The following is a 20833-nucleotide window of genomic DNA, read 5'->3' on the forward strand; positions in this document are numbered from 1 at the left end:
TGGAAAGTACCAGGAGATGGAGCAGACAATGTGGAGGTTTCTGAGAAAAATATGAAAATTGTTAACAAAATAAACAAATCTCTACCAAAGTTTTCCACTAGGTCCATGAGAAAGGATTTCATAAATCGTTATTATAAAAATGTGAAAGCTCCAAAATCCTTGCTTCGAAACATTTTCTTCGAACTTACTGGATGTGAGTCTACTTGGGAATCAAGTGAACAAGGAGAAATTGATGATCGTGTATCATCGATATTACTTGATGGTGATGACCCTTCCATTCTTCTTGATTACAGATCTTTAAATGGGAAGGATGTCGATTCCAAATTTGGTGTTTTCTTTGAAGAAATGGGTAAATACTTTGATGAACAGCTCTTACATGTTAACGAAAGACGGCACGGGGAAGAACTTTACTTGCCAATGGCAATATCCATTGAGGAATTAAGAGATCAAATTTCAAAGAGAGTACCTGATGGCACACCAATTCCGTGCAGTGAAACAGTACGCTTACAATTTCAACCAAACAGTACATTTCAAAAAACTGCTTTAAAGTATTCTGGCAGGTTTAATGTGAAATTTCGAGTGCAAACACGTCTTGCAAGAGTTAACCATGTTGACGCAAGGTATGTCGCTACATCATTTAGATATTTGAAGGAGTTTTGCGTTTCAAATCGTGAAAATGTGACATTTGTATGCTTAGATGATAAGGCTATCATACCAGTTGGAGAACCTGGAATACCTATCAGTACAGGAGTAAGGGGACATAACAAAGTTTTGACTCCCTCCGATGGTCCAAAACTTGTATGCACTGACCATGATTTCCATGTTGCAGGTATTGTGCCATCTGTTACTTTTGTCTCTAGGATACCACGGCACAGTAATGACAGCTTTTTTAATGGGAAAATTTATGTTACTACCAAAGACAAGGTTTTCCAACCATCCACACCATATCGACATGCAACAGAGCTCACCAGGATTTTACGCGAACATAATTCTGATGACAATATTAATCTAAACACCCCAGTATTGTGTTTGATGACGGATGGTGGGCCAGATCACAGAGTGACTTTTGAAACGGTCAAACTATCCCTTGTTCAGTTGTTCATTCAACTTGATCTTGACATGTTGATTGCTTTAAGAACTGCACCTAACCACAGCTGGATGAATCCCGCAGAACGTTGTATGTCAGTTTTGAATTTAGCATTGCAACATGTTGCTTTGGCACGAAAAGACATGGATCCTGTGTTTGAAAATTCCGTCAAACACAAATCTACCCTAAGTGCTGTGCGTAACTTGGCCAACATCAAGACTGGTTTCAGAGAGGCTTTTGCTGAATCTGTTGGAAGTGTTGTTGAACTTGTTAACGCTCGATTCAAAAGAATGAAACTCAAAAATGAATATTTAGAAGCATACACAGGCATTCCAGATGAAGAAATTCAAGCATCTCTTGATGTTGTCTGTCGGGTCCTCAATTCTGATCTCACTGTTGATATGTCAACTGCAGAGTTGCGCAAAATGAAAAACTTACAGGTAATAAAACAGTATTTCCATAGCTAAATCTTTTTATGTAATCCCTTGCATTGTCTATTTCATTTTATTTCTACCATATTAGTGGCTCAAACATCTATTATTATATCAATAACATGGTACTAACTCAGTTCATTTCATTATGAACAATGTATATACATGTATAGAGATCATAAAATTTTAATGACTGTTTTAGATATTATATTACTTTAACGTTGTAATTTCAGACCTTCCTGTCAGATCATGGGAGCAGTTCTCATTACATGTTCCAGTTAAAAAAGTGCAGCAGTTGTGCATACTGCACGGTCATCAACCCCCCAAGGCTTCCAGATGATGAGTTCCAGAGTTTACACTTTCTGCCCAACCCCGTCGCTGGAGAAGATGGTCAATATCTTTCTTTTCAAGAGGTAAATATAACTTTGCGGTCAAAATAAAGTTTAAAATGTAATTAGTCACAAAACACATCCAAACACATCCTATGCATATTAACAATCAATTAATGTACACAATTACAAAATCATTTATTGATTTAATGGAATTATGCTATTTCAAGTGCAGTTCAACTTTAGGGGCATGTACTTGAATAACCATGTGCCTTGGCTCTTTCTATCTCCATGTAGATATAATTTCTGTGAGTTTAATCTTAAAAACTAGAATTTAATCTGGAAAACGTAAGCATAATGTATACAAATATTTCACAAGATCCTCCATCTTTAAAGCTTATTGTTATAATGTTACTGTATTCCCCCACTTGTGGGAGCGGGAATGTGTGTGTGTGCTGTTTTTCGTTCTCTCTTCCCATCCACTACTCCTCTACAAGAACTCAACAAAATTATGTGAAACTTTAAGGGATTCTTTGTTACATGATGTCATTGTGCATTTCTTATTTGAAATTTTGATCTGAATGACCCAGTTGCTCCCCAGTCCCAGTTGATTAACTTCAACTGACAGTTGATTTATTAAATCTTAGTTTGCAAGTAATACAAGTCTTATGATAATAGCAGCTCTGATATCTCAACTTTATTTGATAGATGTATGGACAGGAAACAGGGGATGAACATAGACCAAGTGCCCAAGTACGCGATGATCCTGCCAGTGTAAATGATCGAATCAACCGGGAGATATTCAAGACCCAGAAGGTCCGGGACGTAATTGTCTGTGGAGAGTGTTCCAAGCCAAGATGTGTTTACAGTGATAAAAAGCTAACCCGTGAACAAGTAAGGTGTTTGAAGTATTTATTCTATGTTGCTATTAGTGTTTTAGCTCACCTGAACCGAAGGTTCAAGTGAGCTTTTCTGATCGCCTGTTGTCCGTCGTCTGTCTGTCTGTCCGTTAACTTTTCACATTTTCGACTTCTTCTCAAGAACCGCTGGGCCATATTCAACCAAACTTGGTACACATCATCCTTGGGTGAAGGGGCTTCAAGTTTGTTCAAATGAAGAACCAGGCCCCCTTCAAAGGGGAGATAATCACGAAAATACAAAAATAGGGTGGTGTCATTTAAAAATCTTCTTCTCAAGAACCACTGGGCCAGGAAAGCTGAAATTTATATGGAAGCTTCCTGATATAGAGGAGATTCAAGTTTGTTCAAATCACGACCCCCGTGGGTACAATGGGGCCACAATAGGGGATCAAAGTTTTACATGTGATTATATAGCAGAAATCTTTAAAAATCTTCTTCTCCAGAACCACTGGGCCAGGAAAGCTGAGATTTATATGGAAGCTTCCTGATATAGCAGAAATTCAAGTTTGTACAAATCATGACCCAAGGGGTATGGTGGGGCCACAATAGGGGATCAAAGTTTTACATTTGAATATATATTAAAAATCTTCTCAAAACCAAAAGACAACATTTACCTTAGAGCTTCCTGATATAGAGTGTGAGGCCCAAGGTCACTCAGGTGAGCGATGTGGCCCATGGGCCTCTTGTTTTATGTTGAGATGGCAAACTGTAGTACATGCAGTCTTAAACTTGTTATACCCCCCCCCCAAGCAGTTTTTTAAATGATCCTGTTGTCTGTCCATCCATCCCCACCTCCTATCTGCTACCCCTCTCCACTCAACAGAATTCTATGAAACTTTCAGGGATCTACTGTTACATATACAATTATGAACCTCCTAATTTAATTTATTTTATACCTACAGGGGAGGGAGGGTATCATAGTCACTAAGTGAGCTTTGCTCACAGTATTTCTAGTTTTATACAGGAGAAAGTGGCCTAAGTTTTAAGAACTTATGCCCAATTGTTTTTGTCTTTGACATATTGACCAAAAATATGTTCAATACAGTCTTTGAATTGATAAGAGTGTATTGTGAGTTTATTGATTTTTATATGGATGATTATTGTAGGAGGAGCTGCTGCTGCGTTTGAAAGAGGAACATCTGTACACATGTGGCGACTCATTAGTTCCAGAAGATGTAGAAGATCCAGGCATGGTTGTTCGAGAGGCAGTGAACTGTTTGACTGAAGTGGAGACAAGTTACTTCTCTACATCGTTGAAACATTACTTACCACCAGTGTGTGTTCACTGTGGAAAAGTTGACAATCTGTTGGATGACACAGACCCTTATATATCTGCTCTTTATGAGAAATATTCTGTTGTGCGACCTTTGTGTGAATATTGTAAAAACACTGGTAAAGATGCCAGAACTTGGGGGAAAAAGTTTCTCCCCAAGAAGTGTAAAAGATAGACAATAAACTTGTGTTTCAGGATGATGCATTTAAACTTTGGGGCAAAAGTGACTTTTTTGCCAAAAATGACTTTTTTGCAATAAAATGTTATCGCTCGCCTCTATTTATTTTACATCGCTCGTAACTTTTCATATTCCAACTTTTTAATTTTAAAATTATCAAATCGCTCGCTCGCCCCAATTTTTTTTCCTTCTAAAATCCGAAGACCAAGAAATTAAATTGGTGTGGCCTTATTAATGCATTTTTGATGTCTCTTTCTGATGCACACATCAATTTCGCATATTTATTTGAGAGTCTGTTTTTCAGCTGCCTATGTCCACATTCCAGATACATTTTCTTTGCATCATCCGGAAGCTGATGATCATTGTCCTTTATGCTTTGAATTATTTTAACCCAGAAACACGGGTGAAATTGATATGATCGCAGCATCATAAGTACCTCCTCATCAGACAATCTGATGGGTTTTTTCTTTCACTGGACAATTGTCCTCATATTCTCATTTATAATAAATGGAAAAGAAAAGAATTTGATAATAATTTTAGCTGTTTTCTTGATGATCATATTCAAGTTCTCGTTTACGTTGAAAATGGTTTTCTGGGTCATCTTAATGACGCTCAACAGTATCCCTGTCTGATAGAAATAAAGCGAACCAGTGCTCCCTTTTCCGGATGAATGTATTTTACTTGGAGATAAAATATATCCTAACCGTCACCCGTTGTTACACCATTCACGGAACAACAAATAATCAAGGAAAAAGTTAAAAACATCGAAAATATCAGATGAATATCGTATTTAAAAATTCATAAATGTGTCAGATCGTTAGTCTCGGGAGGGGGTGTCTTTCGTCGAAGTAATATAATTACAAATCTTCATAGAATGATAAATATGGGCGCAGTCAAAACTATTATAAGTATAACTAACACTGAACACTTACATGATGTTTATGCTTATCATGTTGTTAACCAATTGCAACTCCTCGAGTCCCGTGGGGATCCGGGTTAGAATAGGGCCACTGTACCCTTTGCTTGTCGTAAGAGGCGACATAATGGGGTGGTCCTTCGAATGAGACCGCAAAAACCAAGATCCCGTGTCACAGCAGGTGTGGCACGATAAAGGTCCCTCCCTGCTCAAAGGCCGTAAGCACCGAGCATAGGCCTAAATTTTGCAGCCCTTCACCGGTAAGGATGACGTCTCCATATGAGTGAAATATTCTCGAGAGGAACGTTAAACAATATACATATGTACAATTAATCAATCAATCTTCCCGGAAAGGCCCGATAATGTACGATTGTTGTAGACCTAAACGTCTTTAGTGTTTCGTTCTGGAAATTTCTATAATGTTGATTTAAGACTAAAGTCACGAATTGTAGAAATGAACAGGTATTTATTATTTATTAAAAAATTATCGAAACTTAATTCTCCAGTAAGATCAAAATCAAGCATCGGTAAATAACAGATTTACTTCAAATCATATCATCTGAAGTTGTTATAAAGAAAAATAATTAAAAAAAAAAGAAATAAAACTGGCTGAGATCCGCCAACGCGTATCCACCGCTGTACTCTCATTTTTGCTATTTCACAGTAGTATATTGAAAACGAAAGTAGGTTTAAGATTTCATTTTTAAGACATTTACTAATTAAGTAATATTCTATTATAGCTTATGGACTTCACCTCACATATGGAAAAATGTTAAAGATGCAAGCAAGAACTCTGGAGCAAGCGTTTCGGAGATTATTGGCAAAATCTGTTGTTTTATAAGCACACATGTATAGATGTGAAGATAGCGATTAATGATCAATCTCATAACTCATATAAGCAATAGAAAATAAAGTTGGGCAAACACGGACCCCTAGTTACACCAGAGGTGTGATCAGGTACCTAGGAGGAATACGTATTTCCTGTCGACCGGTCACACCCGCTGTGCGCCCTATAATTTGAACAGGAAAAAATTAATTATTCGTAGTGAAAATCAGTGTGCTGAGAACGGCCTAACAATCGGTATGAAACACGTCAGACAGAATTTGACCTAGTGATAGGTTGTATTGCGAAACTAAATTGTTATAACGACCATAGAATTTGCGAAAAGCTTACTTTAAACGAGACTGTTGAAACCACTGCACCATTAACTTGTTTGTCAGTTTTTAGCCTGCTATGATTTAAAAACTGGTTATATGCAGAACAAGGTCTTGCGTATCGAATCAATTGAGATATATACGCACTATATGTAGGTGATATGGAATCCTGCTACATAAATATTGGACGTTGACAATGTTGAAGGTGAAATCACCCCGTTTGTCATAAAGTTGAGTTGTTAGTTTGCCGCTAATATCTACTTTAAGTATGAAACAGAAGTGAACGATTTTGTGTCTTTCATTTCGTGTTCACAGGGACATATCGAATCGACCTGTGAATGAAAATTATCATTGGTAATAAATTAAACGTCGTCGATATATCTAGATTTCGAATAGAAGGACACAGCAAGATATTTTTTCTTCTCACGCAGAAGTTTTTGAATAAACTCTGCTTCAAAGGAATATAAAAACATATCAGTTAACAAAGGGGCATAATTCGTGCCCATGAAAATTCCAACAGACTGTTGGAAGACCTGATCACCAAAGATTTTGAAGATATTGTCAATGAGGTACTCCAGGATATTTTTAATTTAAACTGCAGTACTTGTGCATTGAATCCGAGTGGTGTTTAAGAAAGCATATTTTTGAATGATTAGTTTTTAATTTATCGTGAGGAGTGATACATGCAGTCGTATTCATTGTTCGGTAAAGTACTTTGGGTATGCTTACTTTTGACATTTTATTTTATTAATGGGTTTTTACGAATCTATTACACATTGCATTTCAGATGTGGGATGTAAAATATTTCTCCTGTCTTCTAACCTTGATATCATTTCCAATGTTCATTACAAAAAGCACTGGGAATACAAATGAAGTTGAAATACAAACAAGACTTGGCAACGTTATAGGGCGACAAGAGTATTCCAACATGATAACACAGACAGTTTATAAATTTCTCGATATACCTTACGGTAAAGCACCGATTGGCAACCTACGCTTTCAAAAACCCATCCCCTTTGGAGCATGGTCCAACACACTAAACGCAACGACATTAGGTCCTGCTTGCCATCAATCCAAAAACCAACCATTTCAATATCCAGGATTCACAGAAGACTGTCTCAAGTTGAATATTTATGTCCCACGTGATGTGAATTCCTCGAATAACAAGTCCGTTATGGTTTGGTTTCATGGTGGTGGATTTATAAATGGTGCTGGGAATTTATACGATGGCGGCATGCTTTCTCTAACAGGAAATGTTATAGTAGTGACGATTAACTATCGATTGGGAATTTTAGGATTTTTGGCTTCAAAGAACAACAAGGCGAAAGGGAATGCAGGATTGTGGGATCAAAAACTTGCCCTCACTTGGATCAAGTATAATATTAAAGATTATGGCGGCAATCCAAACGATGTAACAATATTTGGCGAGTCTGCGGGGGGTATGAGTGTTTCGTTACAATCTTTAATACCCAGCAACAGAGGTTTGTTCAATAAAGTGATTGCTCAAAGTGGAATTGCCAATTCTTTTCTCACGATTTCGAATGATACATTATTTTCTACAATTGCTGTTGGTAAGAAAGTTGGCTGTGCATACAATTTTCACTCGGTAAATGATCATAACTTTATCGAATGTTTACAAGCTGCCGACGCAAATGACCTTATTCGAGCTACAGATATATTTCAGACGGAATTGGGATTAAATATTCTAACCAATCTCCCATTTACACCTATAGTGGATGGTGAACTCTTTCACAAGAGTCCTATTCGTTTACTGAAGGACAGAACATCATCAGAATTCAACTTTTTTCAATCGTTAGACATGATGATAGGAACCTGTGATAATGACGGCTCTCTTGCACTGAGCTTTTTACCTGGATATGAAAGAAAACTGAATTTCAATTTCAGTGAAGGCCTTCCCACACATGAGATGTGTCATACTCTTATACCCGTGTTTTCAAAATCATTATTCAACAGCAATGGTGAAGTATCAAATGCAATTTGCAAGAAGTATACCGTATTACACAACATTGAAGAACAAGGTCTGGAATTTGTACACATGTACGGCGATGCTACATTTATTGCTCCGTGTATTCTTGCTCTAAGTTATCATTCCAATAATATTCAGAGGGCAACAACATATCAGTACGTGTTTTCTGAAGAAATGGCGTCGATGAATCCTGATTTACCTTGGTATCGGGGTTCTGCACATGGAAGCGATATCTCGTACATGTTCTTGTTTGAACAATTGAAGACAACATCAAACTTCACGGAAGGTGCTCGGATTTTAGTGGACCAAATGAGAAAATATTGGACCAACTTTGCTAAAACAGGGTATACAATTATCACTTACTAGTATTTTAAAAGTCAAATTATTTTTTTCATTAATGAAAGGCGAAGATAACGAACAGTGATCAATCTCATAACTCCTATAAGTAATACAAAATAGAGATCTAGATTTGGGCAAACACGGACCCCTGGATATATCAGAGGTGGGATCATTTAACTAGGAGTAGGAAGTATCCCCTGTCGACCGGTCACACCCGCCGTGAGCCCCATAACAATCGGCATGAAACACGTCAGACATAATTTAAGCCAATGATAGATTGTATTGACAAACTAAATCGTTATAACGACAATAAAATTTGCCAAATGCTGATTTTAAACGGAACTGTTGGAATCCCTGCACAATCAACTTGTTTGTTACTAGCCTGTGTTGATTTGAAAACAGACCAAAACGCAGAACAAGTTTATTTATTAATTGGACTTGAATCGCTCGGCAGTTAGAAACAAGAATCTCTTTAAAGCTGTATGACCCGATGTTCATGTATTATTTTTGTACATAATTACTTTAAAGCAGATTAATTACTTTATAAGGTTATTAACTTTCCCTTAATTACATGCTTGAAAACATCTGCATGTAAAAGAAAACAGTGCGAATATTATTTAGAAAGTAAATATAGTGGCTACATATTTAAGTCATCCCATAATAGACGTCTATAAATAGACCCACGCGCGTCAGGGGAATCCCAACATGATACATTAACTCATATGCAACTGTCTAGTTTTAAGGCTGAAAGAGCGTAAAACAACGAATTACTAAGAGGTATTTGATATTTTTATTTCTATTAAACTTATGGTATGGTACTGTTGTAACAAAATACACAGTTTTATACAGATAAGACCACCGATGATCTGAAAGTTTGAACTGGCCACGTGACTGTCACTTGAAATGGCAGAGTGACGCGGTTATTTGTAAACATCGATTTAAAATTAAATTCTTTGGGTTAAAACAGGAGAAATAATTTATGATATGTCGTACAGTCTCATAACTACATACGTGCGATGATTTAATAGCGTTTTTACAAGATGGGGAAAAATATTGTAATTCGGACCATACAGCTTTAAATTTTGGATAGGACTTTAAGAACGGAGGTTCTGTGTTGCGGCAGACATTGAGAAGTTAAATAACTCTCATTGCTATGGCGTAATCGCTAAGCAAAGGTCAAGATTTGTGGTATGTTACAATGTATCTACAACTGGTGACGTCTTAATATGAATGAAAATTTCTTGACGGGACATAAAACAACTTTTCTTGCGCATTTTCTTACTTTAAAGCAATATTCTCTTTTTTGGAATATCTTTGATATATATGTTTTATAATTTTCGATTTTGAAAGACGTTTTAGTATGAGTTGTACGGTGCATACACGGATATATAATGACATTTTTGTAGGAACCCCAATGGACCAGGTTTGCCGGAATGGAAATCATTTGATTTCGGTTCGTCACATCCATACATGAATTTGCAATCTATGAATACCACATTAAGAACGAATTACAGGAAGACATATACGGACTTCTGGAATCAGGATTTGCCCAACATTTTGAGACATGGATGTAACCAACAGACCTGTGCCATACCAGTTGTAGGTTAATGGATGAGAATTAAAGAAAATAATATATTTTGCGGTTTCACCTTCCTTATACAATGATAAACAACTTCATGAAAGGTGAATGTAACGAATAGTGGTCAATTTCATAACTCCTTTAAGGTAGTGATTGCATGGGTCATTGAAAATTAATGAATCTATGATTTTTTTTTTAATTGTTTTTACATTTTTTGTAGTTGACAGTATCTGTAACTCATTATGAAAGTATCATGTATGGTTTTCATGGAAATTGTGATGCTACGGTTGTCATAGTAACCCCTCTTGTCGACTTTCTGTAATAAATGGTACAGGTGTTTCAGACGGTGTTTAAAATTGATACAAAAAGAGTAAGTGATACAAATTTTATATCAAATTGAAGTTAAAACCTTAATTAATATAAAATTTGTATCAAGGTGTCCATTTATTTTCATATGAAGTAGTAGCACGGCTCATTATGAACAATTGTGCAATTTTTAGAAGGCAATTATTCACCAAAACAGACATATTTTCACCCTCTGAAAAATAAATGACCAATGAATTCTTTTTATTTTCACATATGTTTTGACATATGTTAGTAGGAATTTTTCCTGAAAGTATCAATATTGGTTTTCAGGTTTACTATGGTGCTATGACCACTATAGTTATCCCCCCTCCTTACATAAATGCTGCAGGTGATAATTACAATAAATGTGCATCTTACATGTATTTATCTTAACTCATGTTAAAACTATAAATATGTTTTTATGTTTATTGAATTAATTTCACATAGAATGATAGTACTGTTGCTTTGGAGATGTTTTTATTACTTTCTGTTTGAAATTACTTGTATAATCACGCTCTGTAAGTGTATGTTAAAAACGCGGGAAATATAACACAGCCGATGTAAACTGTGCATTGTGACGTTGTATTACCTGCGATGTTTTTGTTTCTCATTTCAAACCAAGCGATTATAAAAAAAAATTCTTTATTTTTTAAATTATAAGGAATAACTGAACTAATTGAACAAAATCATATTAACAGCAAGTGCTGTTTTCAAAATTCACACTTTTTGATTTCTCTTAACATCCACGTTACATAGTAGATTCCCTCGATTCCCTCTTAGCTGACGATCTCAAAGTGGACGATGAGAATATTTGTAGCAAAATAAAGTGTTTTAGATCTATGTATAGTGTACTTGGGAAAGATTGATTAAAATAATCAATATTGTTTGCTTAAAATGACGCGTTTGCATAACCCGTGTTTCCTCGGCCTAAGGATTTCCCTTGGATATTATACATGTAGATCCAGCACTTTAGATTGATGTGCACTAACACCATATACATTTTATGAAATTCATAGTATTATATAAGTTAATAGGCCTAGTGGTTTGTGAAATAAATTTACGTTTTCTAAGAGAAAAATTAACCGGGGAGCGGAAGGGGGGGGGGGGTACATGAATCATGGAGACATAAACTATGACTATTATTTTAAAAAATGATTAAAACGTAAGGGAGTTTTCATTTGTATTTTATTTTACTTGTATATTTCTAAACATATATTCACTCTATCCTGTGTCTGGTTATAGCTGACAAGTCTTTGTTTCCATCGTCTGTCACTATTACTGATGCTTAGCGCTTGACGGATTCCGGAATTGGAAACGAAAATAGTCTCTTTTTTAGATACTACATTGATAAACCACGTGATACCTTGCAATCACTACCTCAGTCTGATTAAAATCAAACCTCTCCGTATATCGAGCGAAGTGAGAGGTTTGATTTTAATCAGATTGTCACTACCTTAGGGAATACAAAATAGAGTTTGGCAGACACGGACCCCTGGATATACTAGAGGTGGGATCTCGTGTCTAGGATGGAGTAAACATCCCTTGTCGACCGGTCACACCCATCGTGAGTCCTAATCTTGATCAAGGGAGTAATTCGTAGTAAAAATCAGTGTGTCATGAAATAGGATGTAATCATAATGATCAGAAAATGGACTGGTCTGTTTAGACAAACTATAATTCTCACAACTCTGACATGAATATTCTTCCTTCATCAGAAGAAAAAAAAAACACTTCGCAGATTGTTATGAGAAATTGCGTGTATATTGCTTATGACACAAATACTTATATTCAGGTGCAAGGAAGAAAACCCACATTTCCATTATTATTCTTATAACTGTGAAAAATTGATGAATACCATCAACTCGTAACTATAGTTTCACTTCTTTGATTAAATGAAAATTTTGAAGACTCTGCTTTACGTGTTGACTAATGAAGAAAGACGATAACGAACAGTGAGCAATCTCATAACTCCTATATAGAATACAAGATTAAGAGTAGGATAAACACTACCGGTGAAATCAGGTGTCTAGAAGGAGACTTCTAAAATGTATGACAAAAGCATTCAACATTACGACACAAGTTAATGATGAATCAGTTTAGGATGCATACACCAAGAAAGGGAACTGAAACCTCTCTAACATCAACTTATTTGTCAGAAGCCTTTAAAAACTTACCATACCCAGAAAATGCTCTTGCATATCGAATCAGTTGAGAGACATAAGCACCACATGCAGGTGATAATGGAACATACATGTAAGTTGAAGATGTAGAAGTTGAAATCATCCCATTTCATAAAGTTGAATTGTTACTTTGCCGTTAACATGTATATTCAATAAAATATCTAAGTATGAACAGGTGTGTAGGACTCTGTGGTGTCTGTTATTTTGAGTTCACTGGAATATATCGAATCGACTTGTGAATGAAAATGAATTTTAGGTAAATCGTTGGTAGATCTACATATCAAGTTGAAGGCCACAGCAAGAGATTTTTGTGTCAGAAGAACTAATACATGTAGATCAGGTAAGACAGGCGGTAAATTGTTGGTTTACATTTCTAAATCCTTCAGTAATAAGCGAAGATGGTTTTAAGTTATTAGTTATAAGTAACATTGGTACCGTATAAGTTTTACATATATACATGTTTAAAGGAAAATATAAAAAACTAATGCAACCTTAAACTACACTTACTGAACTTGAAAATTTTGGTCCCAATGGCGTCGATTCGAATAGCGCGTGGGCATGTATTTCTCCATTTTGAATCTTGTGTACCCAAGTTCACGTCGTTCTGAGATGTTACATAAAATCCGTAAAAGCATGTAAATCTTATTTTCTTAATCATATATATAATCCCTCCTCGATTAACGCGATTGTATCATGTCTCCTTTGTGTATTTGCTAAACACCGACGCTGAATATGACGTCATAATGCACTGTTTACATCTGTTGCATAGAGTTACCTGCGTTCAATGAAGAGGCGGATCCAAAACGTCTAAAGTTAGAATATTTTGATTGAGGTCTGTCCTCACACGTTAGGTGCTAATATTTTGGGATATTTTTTTTCCTTTTGTTATGGATCTAGATACTAATGCCAATATATAAATATTGCATGTAGTTGAGGGTAACATTGAAAATTTTCACCCCGAGAAAACCATTGTCAACCGAGGCGCAGCCGAGGTTGACAATGGTTTCTCGAGGGTTGAAAATTTCAATGTTACCTCAACTACATGCAATATTTGTTTTATTATACTGAATGTTATGTAAACTGGAAAGCAGAAAAACTTAAGTCTGTTGACATTTGATCAATCACTGTCATGCGATATTTCGTATTTCGATGCGGGTACTCGCGTTTATTACAAACGCTCAAACGACGTCGTCTAGCAATCTACGGCGAACCGTACGCGCATAAAGAGCAAGGTACATTAAGGCCCAAATTTCGCCACAAAATAAGGATAAATTTAAAATGTGGTTTCACTTGGTTTAATCATTATGATTATGCACTAGGGCATTGGCCCTGATGATACATGTGGAAATTAGTGACGTAATATGTTCTGTGACGTCATTTTCCTTATCTCCGATTGACATGATTTACCGAAATCGCCGAAATTCGCCGTTTTTTATGCCTTTGAAACCATTTTTAAGATAGAGCACATGCAACAACCACAAAGATGTTTTGTGTACAAATTAATCATGTTGAAAGTTAGCAATGAGCAAAATTTCGACTTGGTTGGTAAATGAGCAGACTATTAACTTTAACGTTTAACCATTTCCCGCGTTCATCTGTAATACAAATTTCAACGTTGATGGTGTTCATATATACAAGTTTAATGATTAAATAATATGTATATGTACAGCATATTAAATTTTATAAAACTCTACGTAGTTTGCATTGAAGAAGATAGTGTGTAATCAGAGAATTGGAATCTTCGACACAGATATTTCCGATTCCATTTTTACTCGTTTTATGTTTGATATAGATACGCAATGATATCAACGCAATTAATGGAACACATGGTAAAGTTCAATCACATATTTGTTTTTATCATAGATGGTTTATGATATGAATTATCCCTCTAAATTGGTGTGCATATACTGTGGCGGCTACAATGCGTATCTAAATACATGTCTAAATATGCCTTGCCAGTCATAATATTCTAACGTACATGTAGACTAATTATAACTTATTGGGTATGTTGCATGTGTAATTTCAAATGCTATTCTAATATTGTATTAAGCATTATGTCAGACACATCTAATGATTGTCCATCTGAATTGAAAACCCACTCATGATACATAATATGTATGTTATTAAGTATGACTTTTATTATGTCTTTGGCCTGGCTTTTTTTTAAATGCACGTCTGCAACCGAATGCAATCTTTGTTTATAAAATAAAAAGTTTAATAATATCGAAAATGAAAGCGTGATAGCTTAATCAGTACCTTTATAGCAGAGCATAATAGTGCGAGAGTTCGAATGCAAAATTCGGTTATATTTTCCCCGTAAAAAGTGAAATAGTAGCAAGCCAAACATACAGGCTTTAGATATAGACACTTGAAAATCAATTCATTACAATATATTGTTCATTATTTACATGCTGCAGTACCTGTATTTTTATGACATGCATATTTCCTATCAGAACAATTCCAACTTCATCGATCTGTCGTTTATATTACAAAGTTGTCGAACTCATTTAGGAGAGGTTACTCCATGATAGATATGGTAATGAAATATTCGCATCTACCCTGCTATAAGAGTGAATGTTGGTAGTTGATAGATGAACAATGTAGTATCTAGATATTTAAATTATTACTCATTTGTAAGCTAAAAGATAAAGTATACGCTTGTATTGTGTGTTCCAAGAGGACAAAACCCGGTGAACCCCGATCATTACATGTAAAAAAATAAATAGATAAAAAACATTTCTTAAGAAAAACATTTTTAGTAGAAACGAACGACTCTGACTGCATTTGCAATCAATGTCAACAGATCTACAACTCTAATCGTTTCATGCTTTTTTCGCAAGCATTCAGTACTACCATAAAGGAGGGGGGGGGGGTGTGATAAATCAAAATTTGCATGTAAAATTTATGGAAAAACTACATTCTCAAAACAAAAGAATGTGTGGGCCAAATTCCCCTGTTGCTACGTCGCTGTAATAATTATTTGTTTACAGAATCGCCTTACATTTGTCGATAACTGACGCACGTGTTCTGTGACATAGTGTTATTTAAAAATACATGATAGCTAGTCATTGGTTACTATTTTCATCATTAAATCGTGGAACTGGTATTGAAGTATTAGACCGCGATTTTCATACATAAGGAGAACTTTTTTTCCTGCATTTACACTTTAACCATCCCACTCACCGTCGGTCACTTAGCATTTAGTGACATGTGCACAAAACACCGCTTAATGACTACATTGTATATCCGAATCATGCGCGGATCTAGAGTGGAGGTCCGGACACCCCCTCCCCTCTAGATTTAAAGATGCATGTAATTTGTGCGCAAAGTAATGAGGACTAAACCAGAGCACAATATTATCATTTGTATAAAACTGGAACGATTGTTTGATATCCTTTTCCCAATATACATAATTACCGGTGATTAATGTAAACATTCTAACCAAGCAGTATTCTTGGCTTTTTTCAATTTCAATTTCATTAGAAATCTTTGTGGAAATAATGTAAGTTCTCAACAAAGCACAGGAATTTGGATACAGCGCGGTAATAATATATTAATTTTAACAATAGATGAAGTACGTCAGTCGCGTGTCATTTACTACAAAAGAAAATCGCATATTCCCAGATCCACGGAAATCGTGCAGCATGCAGAAAGTACCCTGAATAGGTGTCTGACAAAATCAAGTGACGAAGTCCTTGTACACAACTATGGCTTCGAAAAACATGTGCCGGTCATGGTCACGGTCTAATGATATCGTGGCACTTTTGCACGATGATGAATATCCAATATGAATGTAAGATCGAATGAAACTTAATTGGCTGTTTTATAATAATTTAATTATTTACATATTGTTAAGTATAATATTTTCTACAATTTTACGTTCTGTAGTAATTTTCTTGAGATCGATTAGGTGAACAACGTGATCAAGCATACAAAATGTCTCCGAGTAAAACATTACTTAAGGAGGTACGCTAAACCAGAGAAATTTGATGTAGATGACAAGTGGAGAATATGTACAAAAGTATTTTGAAGTTGAAAATTTTCAAATTTACTTTATTTTGTCAAAAAATACAGTTTTTGTACAAGGTAATCTGAAAATTTTTTAAAACCCCTGCTGGACTCGAACCTGCGACCTACAGTTCAGCAGTCGGTATTTTAACCTACTGAGCTACTCGGCTATGTATTTAACTGGAAAAGGAAAAGTCCAATACTGCTGATATCGATTTTTTCATCCATGTTTTTAAAGGAAGTCAGCCATTATGACGATGTAGAGTACTACCTTAACCGCCGAGTTTCACCTTTCAAAAGGTAGAAGGGGGGGGGGGTAAAAAATATAAGATCCTCTCCCATGCGGACCTCGGACGTGGTTTGAGACAATGAATATGATTTATGATTCAAACTGTTATCCTTTGCGTAAATACTAATGCATTGAAAGATTTGTTATATAAAGATAATGGTCAGGAGCCTGTATATTTTTTTTTAAATAAAGAGTGTAATTAATAGATGCAAGTGTATATGCTAAAACATTGAATATAATACCGACAAGATTATTTTTTGTTAGGTTTTGTCAGTGTCAACTCTTGTGTAGAACTTACCACATTGTTTGTAAATCTTATCACATCCTATAAGGATCACATTCAGTCCCATTGTCATGTGTTGATTTTTTTTTAAAAAACAAACAACTTTTCAAGTTCGTTTTATAATATTTCTTTTCACATATATTCTGAATGAATTTCATGTTCTTTTTACTACATGTACAATCCAATGTAGCATTGGTTAGTGCGTGTTCCTTCGGTGAAAACATTTAGTGCGCTCAAAAAAAAAAAGAACAACGTGTACATATATACACAAGAATAACTTAAGGTAACCACGCGCTACGTACATATATGATATTCATTTAATTTAGATTAAAACAATGCAAATTGGAGCAAATGTAAATACAATGTTAAAATTGAATGAATATATATGGGTTGCGCTGCAATTCTTAGATACAATTACACCAATCGTCCTTCCAATCACAGCATCCGCCGCATCGAATCATCTACAATTGATTAAAACTTTCGGAAAAAATCATTTAAAATTTTCAAATAAAAATCATAGTGCACATTTCTTTAATAAAACTTTGAGCATATGGCGACATAAATTGGATTATTTTCATATTGAGTTCATGCCATAGCTTTCTTGTTCATGACGTCGCACAAAGTAACGTCAAAATGGCACAACGTTATCGTAAACTATACTGTATTTACATATGTATTATAAATAAGTAAAGCTTTTTACGAAGACATCATAACCATTTTATGGAAGTATGCACCATATGAAAGAATTTTGAGGGATATCATTTAATTTGGACGCGGGGCCAAATTTGGCCCCAAACGTACCTTGTCCTTTGACGCATGTGATAATTTTTTATAATATCACCCGTTGTCAAGTACTGTTACCCGTTGCTAGATACTATCACCCTGGGGCGCGTGTTTTCTGTTCTCAGAGGGTAACAATACGTTTTTTCAAATGCTTCTCGACCAATCAGGTTCGAGTATTTTACATGAAAGTATAATAATATACATTTATTGCATGATAGTGAGGGAGATATTCAGATTTATTCACCCAAGAAAAATCATATTCCCCGATGGCAACGCCCGAGGGGAATGTGCTTTTTCTTGAGTGAATAAATCTTCCGAATATTCTTGCAATAAGTTGTTTATTATACCGAAACAAAGCAAGACTACAATGAATACTGTTTTGTGAACTTTGTTAAGACCTACTGTAATTTAGGAATTTCTAATTGATATATTTTTCTGTAATTAATTGTAAATAAATTCTTAAATTTCGGAATTGTTTGTGATTAATTTCTGCTGGTTATGGGTTAATTCTACCCAAAACACAAAATATTATAAAACTACAATAGAAGTAGAAATGGTAAAGCAGTGTAGAAATGTTTGAACAATGTTTAAACCCAGAAATTTGTCTCCTACTTCATTGACACATAATGGTCGGATACTTTGTAATTTTAAAGATATCGAAACAATATTGTCTTATCTCTACATATTTTGATTCAAAAAGACAGATACAATTTGCACAGTCAAAAACTGCATTAAATTATTCTATACCCCCGCCATAAACTCCGTTTACTTGTTCAAAATACAGGGCTCACGGCGGGTGTGACCGGTCAACAGGGGATGCTTACTCCTCCTAGGCACCTGATCCCGCCTCTGAAATCAATTCATTCTTCAAAACGTTCCAGTGCATCGGGATATCTTGTATGCAGGATGTCCCAGTGTTTATCCCCAATTAGTTTTTCAATTATTTTGAATTTACACCGGAGAACGGTCGGGCAGAAGAGGAACACCTTGTGATATACCAGTATACAACAATAGAATGAAAGATAATTTGTGTGTGGCTATGTTATTTCAAGATTTTGAGACCATTATGAAAGGTGAAGATAACGAGAACACTGATCATTCGCATAACCTACAAAATAAGCAATACAAAATAGAGAGTTGGACAAATACAGACCTTGCCATTCCAGAGGTGGGATCAGGTGTCTAGGAGGAGTAAGCATCCCCTGCCATTCCAATAACTCCGTTTGTGATTGCGCAACATAAAACATATTGCATATTACAATTTTCAAAATGCAAACAAAGTGGCAGCCATTTTGAATTTGGTTGGTTGTATATTATTTAACGCCCCACTCGAGATTTTTCACTCACATGGAGGCGTTACCATTGCCGGTGAAGATTTGCAAAATTTAGGCCTATGCTCTGCGCTTGCGGCCTTTGAGCAGGGGATCTTTATCGTACCATATCTGCTAAGACACGGGGCCTCGGTTTTTACAATCTCGTCACTCTTACAGGGCAGCTATGAAAATAATAAAACGATATTTCAATTATCAAATATTGCGAAAGTTCATACATATATTTACTTTAAAATCAGACTCACTATTTTGTATTGTAACAAAATTCTCTTAAACGCAGAATAAATTAAACGTTTTTAAAAGTGTGTTTCCAGTAGAGCTTCTCCTGATTGCTGATTGGTTATCGTTTATTTTTTAAAAAGAAAATGAAGAGCATGGAACCATGTCATGTTTTGACGGAGTGGAAGACCTAAAGAGAAGCGAACTCTCTTCGCAGAATAGGAGCGTCTACCACCGTAAAGTGAAAGATGAAGATAACCATCAGTGATCAATCTCATAACTCCTATAAGCAATACAAAACAGAGAGTTTGCGAAACACGGACCCCTGGACACACCAGAGGTGGGATCAGGTGCCTTGGAGGAGTAAGCATCCCCTGTGGACCAGTCACGACTGCCATGAGCCCTATATCTTGATCAGGTAAACGGAGTTATCCGTATTCAAAATCAGTATGTCAAGAACGGTCTAACTATTGGTATGCAGCAAGTCAGACAGCATTTGACCAAATGATATGTTGTAATGGGGAAACTAGATCGTTATAACGACCACAGAATTTGCGAAATGCTGACTTTAAACTAGACTGTTGGAACCTTATTCGGTTTTATCTTTTGGAAAGTAAAAATGTCAAGAGAATAAAATGCAAATTACGAAACATTCTAACGAACTATTTTAGCATATCTCCCACGAGAATTCCCCGTGCATATGGGCGATTTTAGACAGGATGTACATACACTAACTATAAATCCTCACTTTTTTCATAAAAGAGGAATGTTGTTTTTAAATTGCACCTCATAATCAAAACGGAACACATCAAAAGATTCATCAACAAATTTGTTACTTATCTTTTTCGATATTAAAACACTTTCCCAATTCTTTAACAGAACCGTATCCGATTTCTTCTTTTCTAAAGGTATATGATGTACATTATTTCTAGTGTTGACCTTTCATGAAATATTAACGATGCAGATGGATTGCAAACGTTTTGTATGACATACTAAATAATATGATTTTAAGGATTAATATACTGATGTAGGAATGTTCATTCTAATGATGTGTCAAACTCCGAGAGCATGCTGATCCAGGTTTGAATAAGTCCTCAATACCTATTGTCTTTAGTAAGTGGCGATTAAATGGGGCGGTCCTTCGGATGAGACCACAAAAACAGTGTGACACGATAAAGATTCCTTCCTGCTCAAAGGCTGT

General features: G+C 35.6%; 2 protein-coding genes across 2 annotated transcripts; both read left to right on the forward strand.

Annotated features, from left to right (window-relative positions):
- Positions 1 to 250: 250 nt before the first annotated feature.
- On the forward strand, positions 251 to 4319 carry LOC130054287 (uncharacterized). Its single transcript, XM_056163595.1, has 4 exons — positions 251 to 1527; positions 1752 to 1931; positions 2556 to 2741; positions 3874 to 4319. The coding sequence occupies exons 1-4, from the start codon at positions 346 to 348 to the stop codon at positions 4213 to 4215; spliced, it is 1890 nt and encodes a 629-aa protein (XP_056019570.1). The 5' UTR covers positions 251 to 345; the 3' UTR covers positions 4216 to 4319.
- Positions 4320 to 7088: 2769 nt separating this feature from the next.
- Positions 7089 to 10248, forward strand: LOC125670373 (carboxylesterase 1D-like). The gene is made up of 2 exons (XM_048905490.2): positions 7089 to 8620; positions 10022 to 10248. The coding sequence occupies exons 1-2, from the start codon at positions 7128 to 7130 to the stop codon at positions 10221 to 10223; spliced, it is 1695 nt and encodes a 564-aa protein (XP_048761447.2). The 5' UTR covers positions 7089 to 7127; the 3' UTR covers positions 10224 to 10248.
- The last annotated feature ends 10585 nt before the right edge of the window (positions 10249 to 20833 follow it).

This window comes from Ostrea edulis, chromosome 4 (genome assembly GCF_947568905.1).
Source record: "Ostrea edulis chromosome 4, xbOstEdul1.1, whole genome shotgun sequence".
NCBI classification, from domain to species: domain Eukaryota; kingdom Metazoa; phylum Mollusca; class Bivalvia; order Ostreida; family Ostreidae; genus Ostrea; species Ostrea edulis.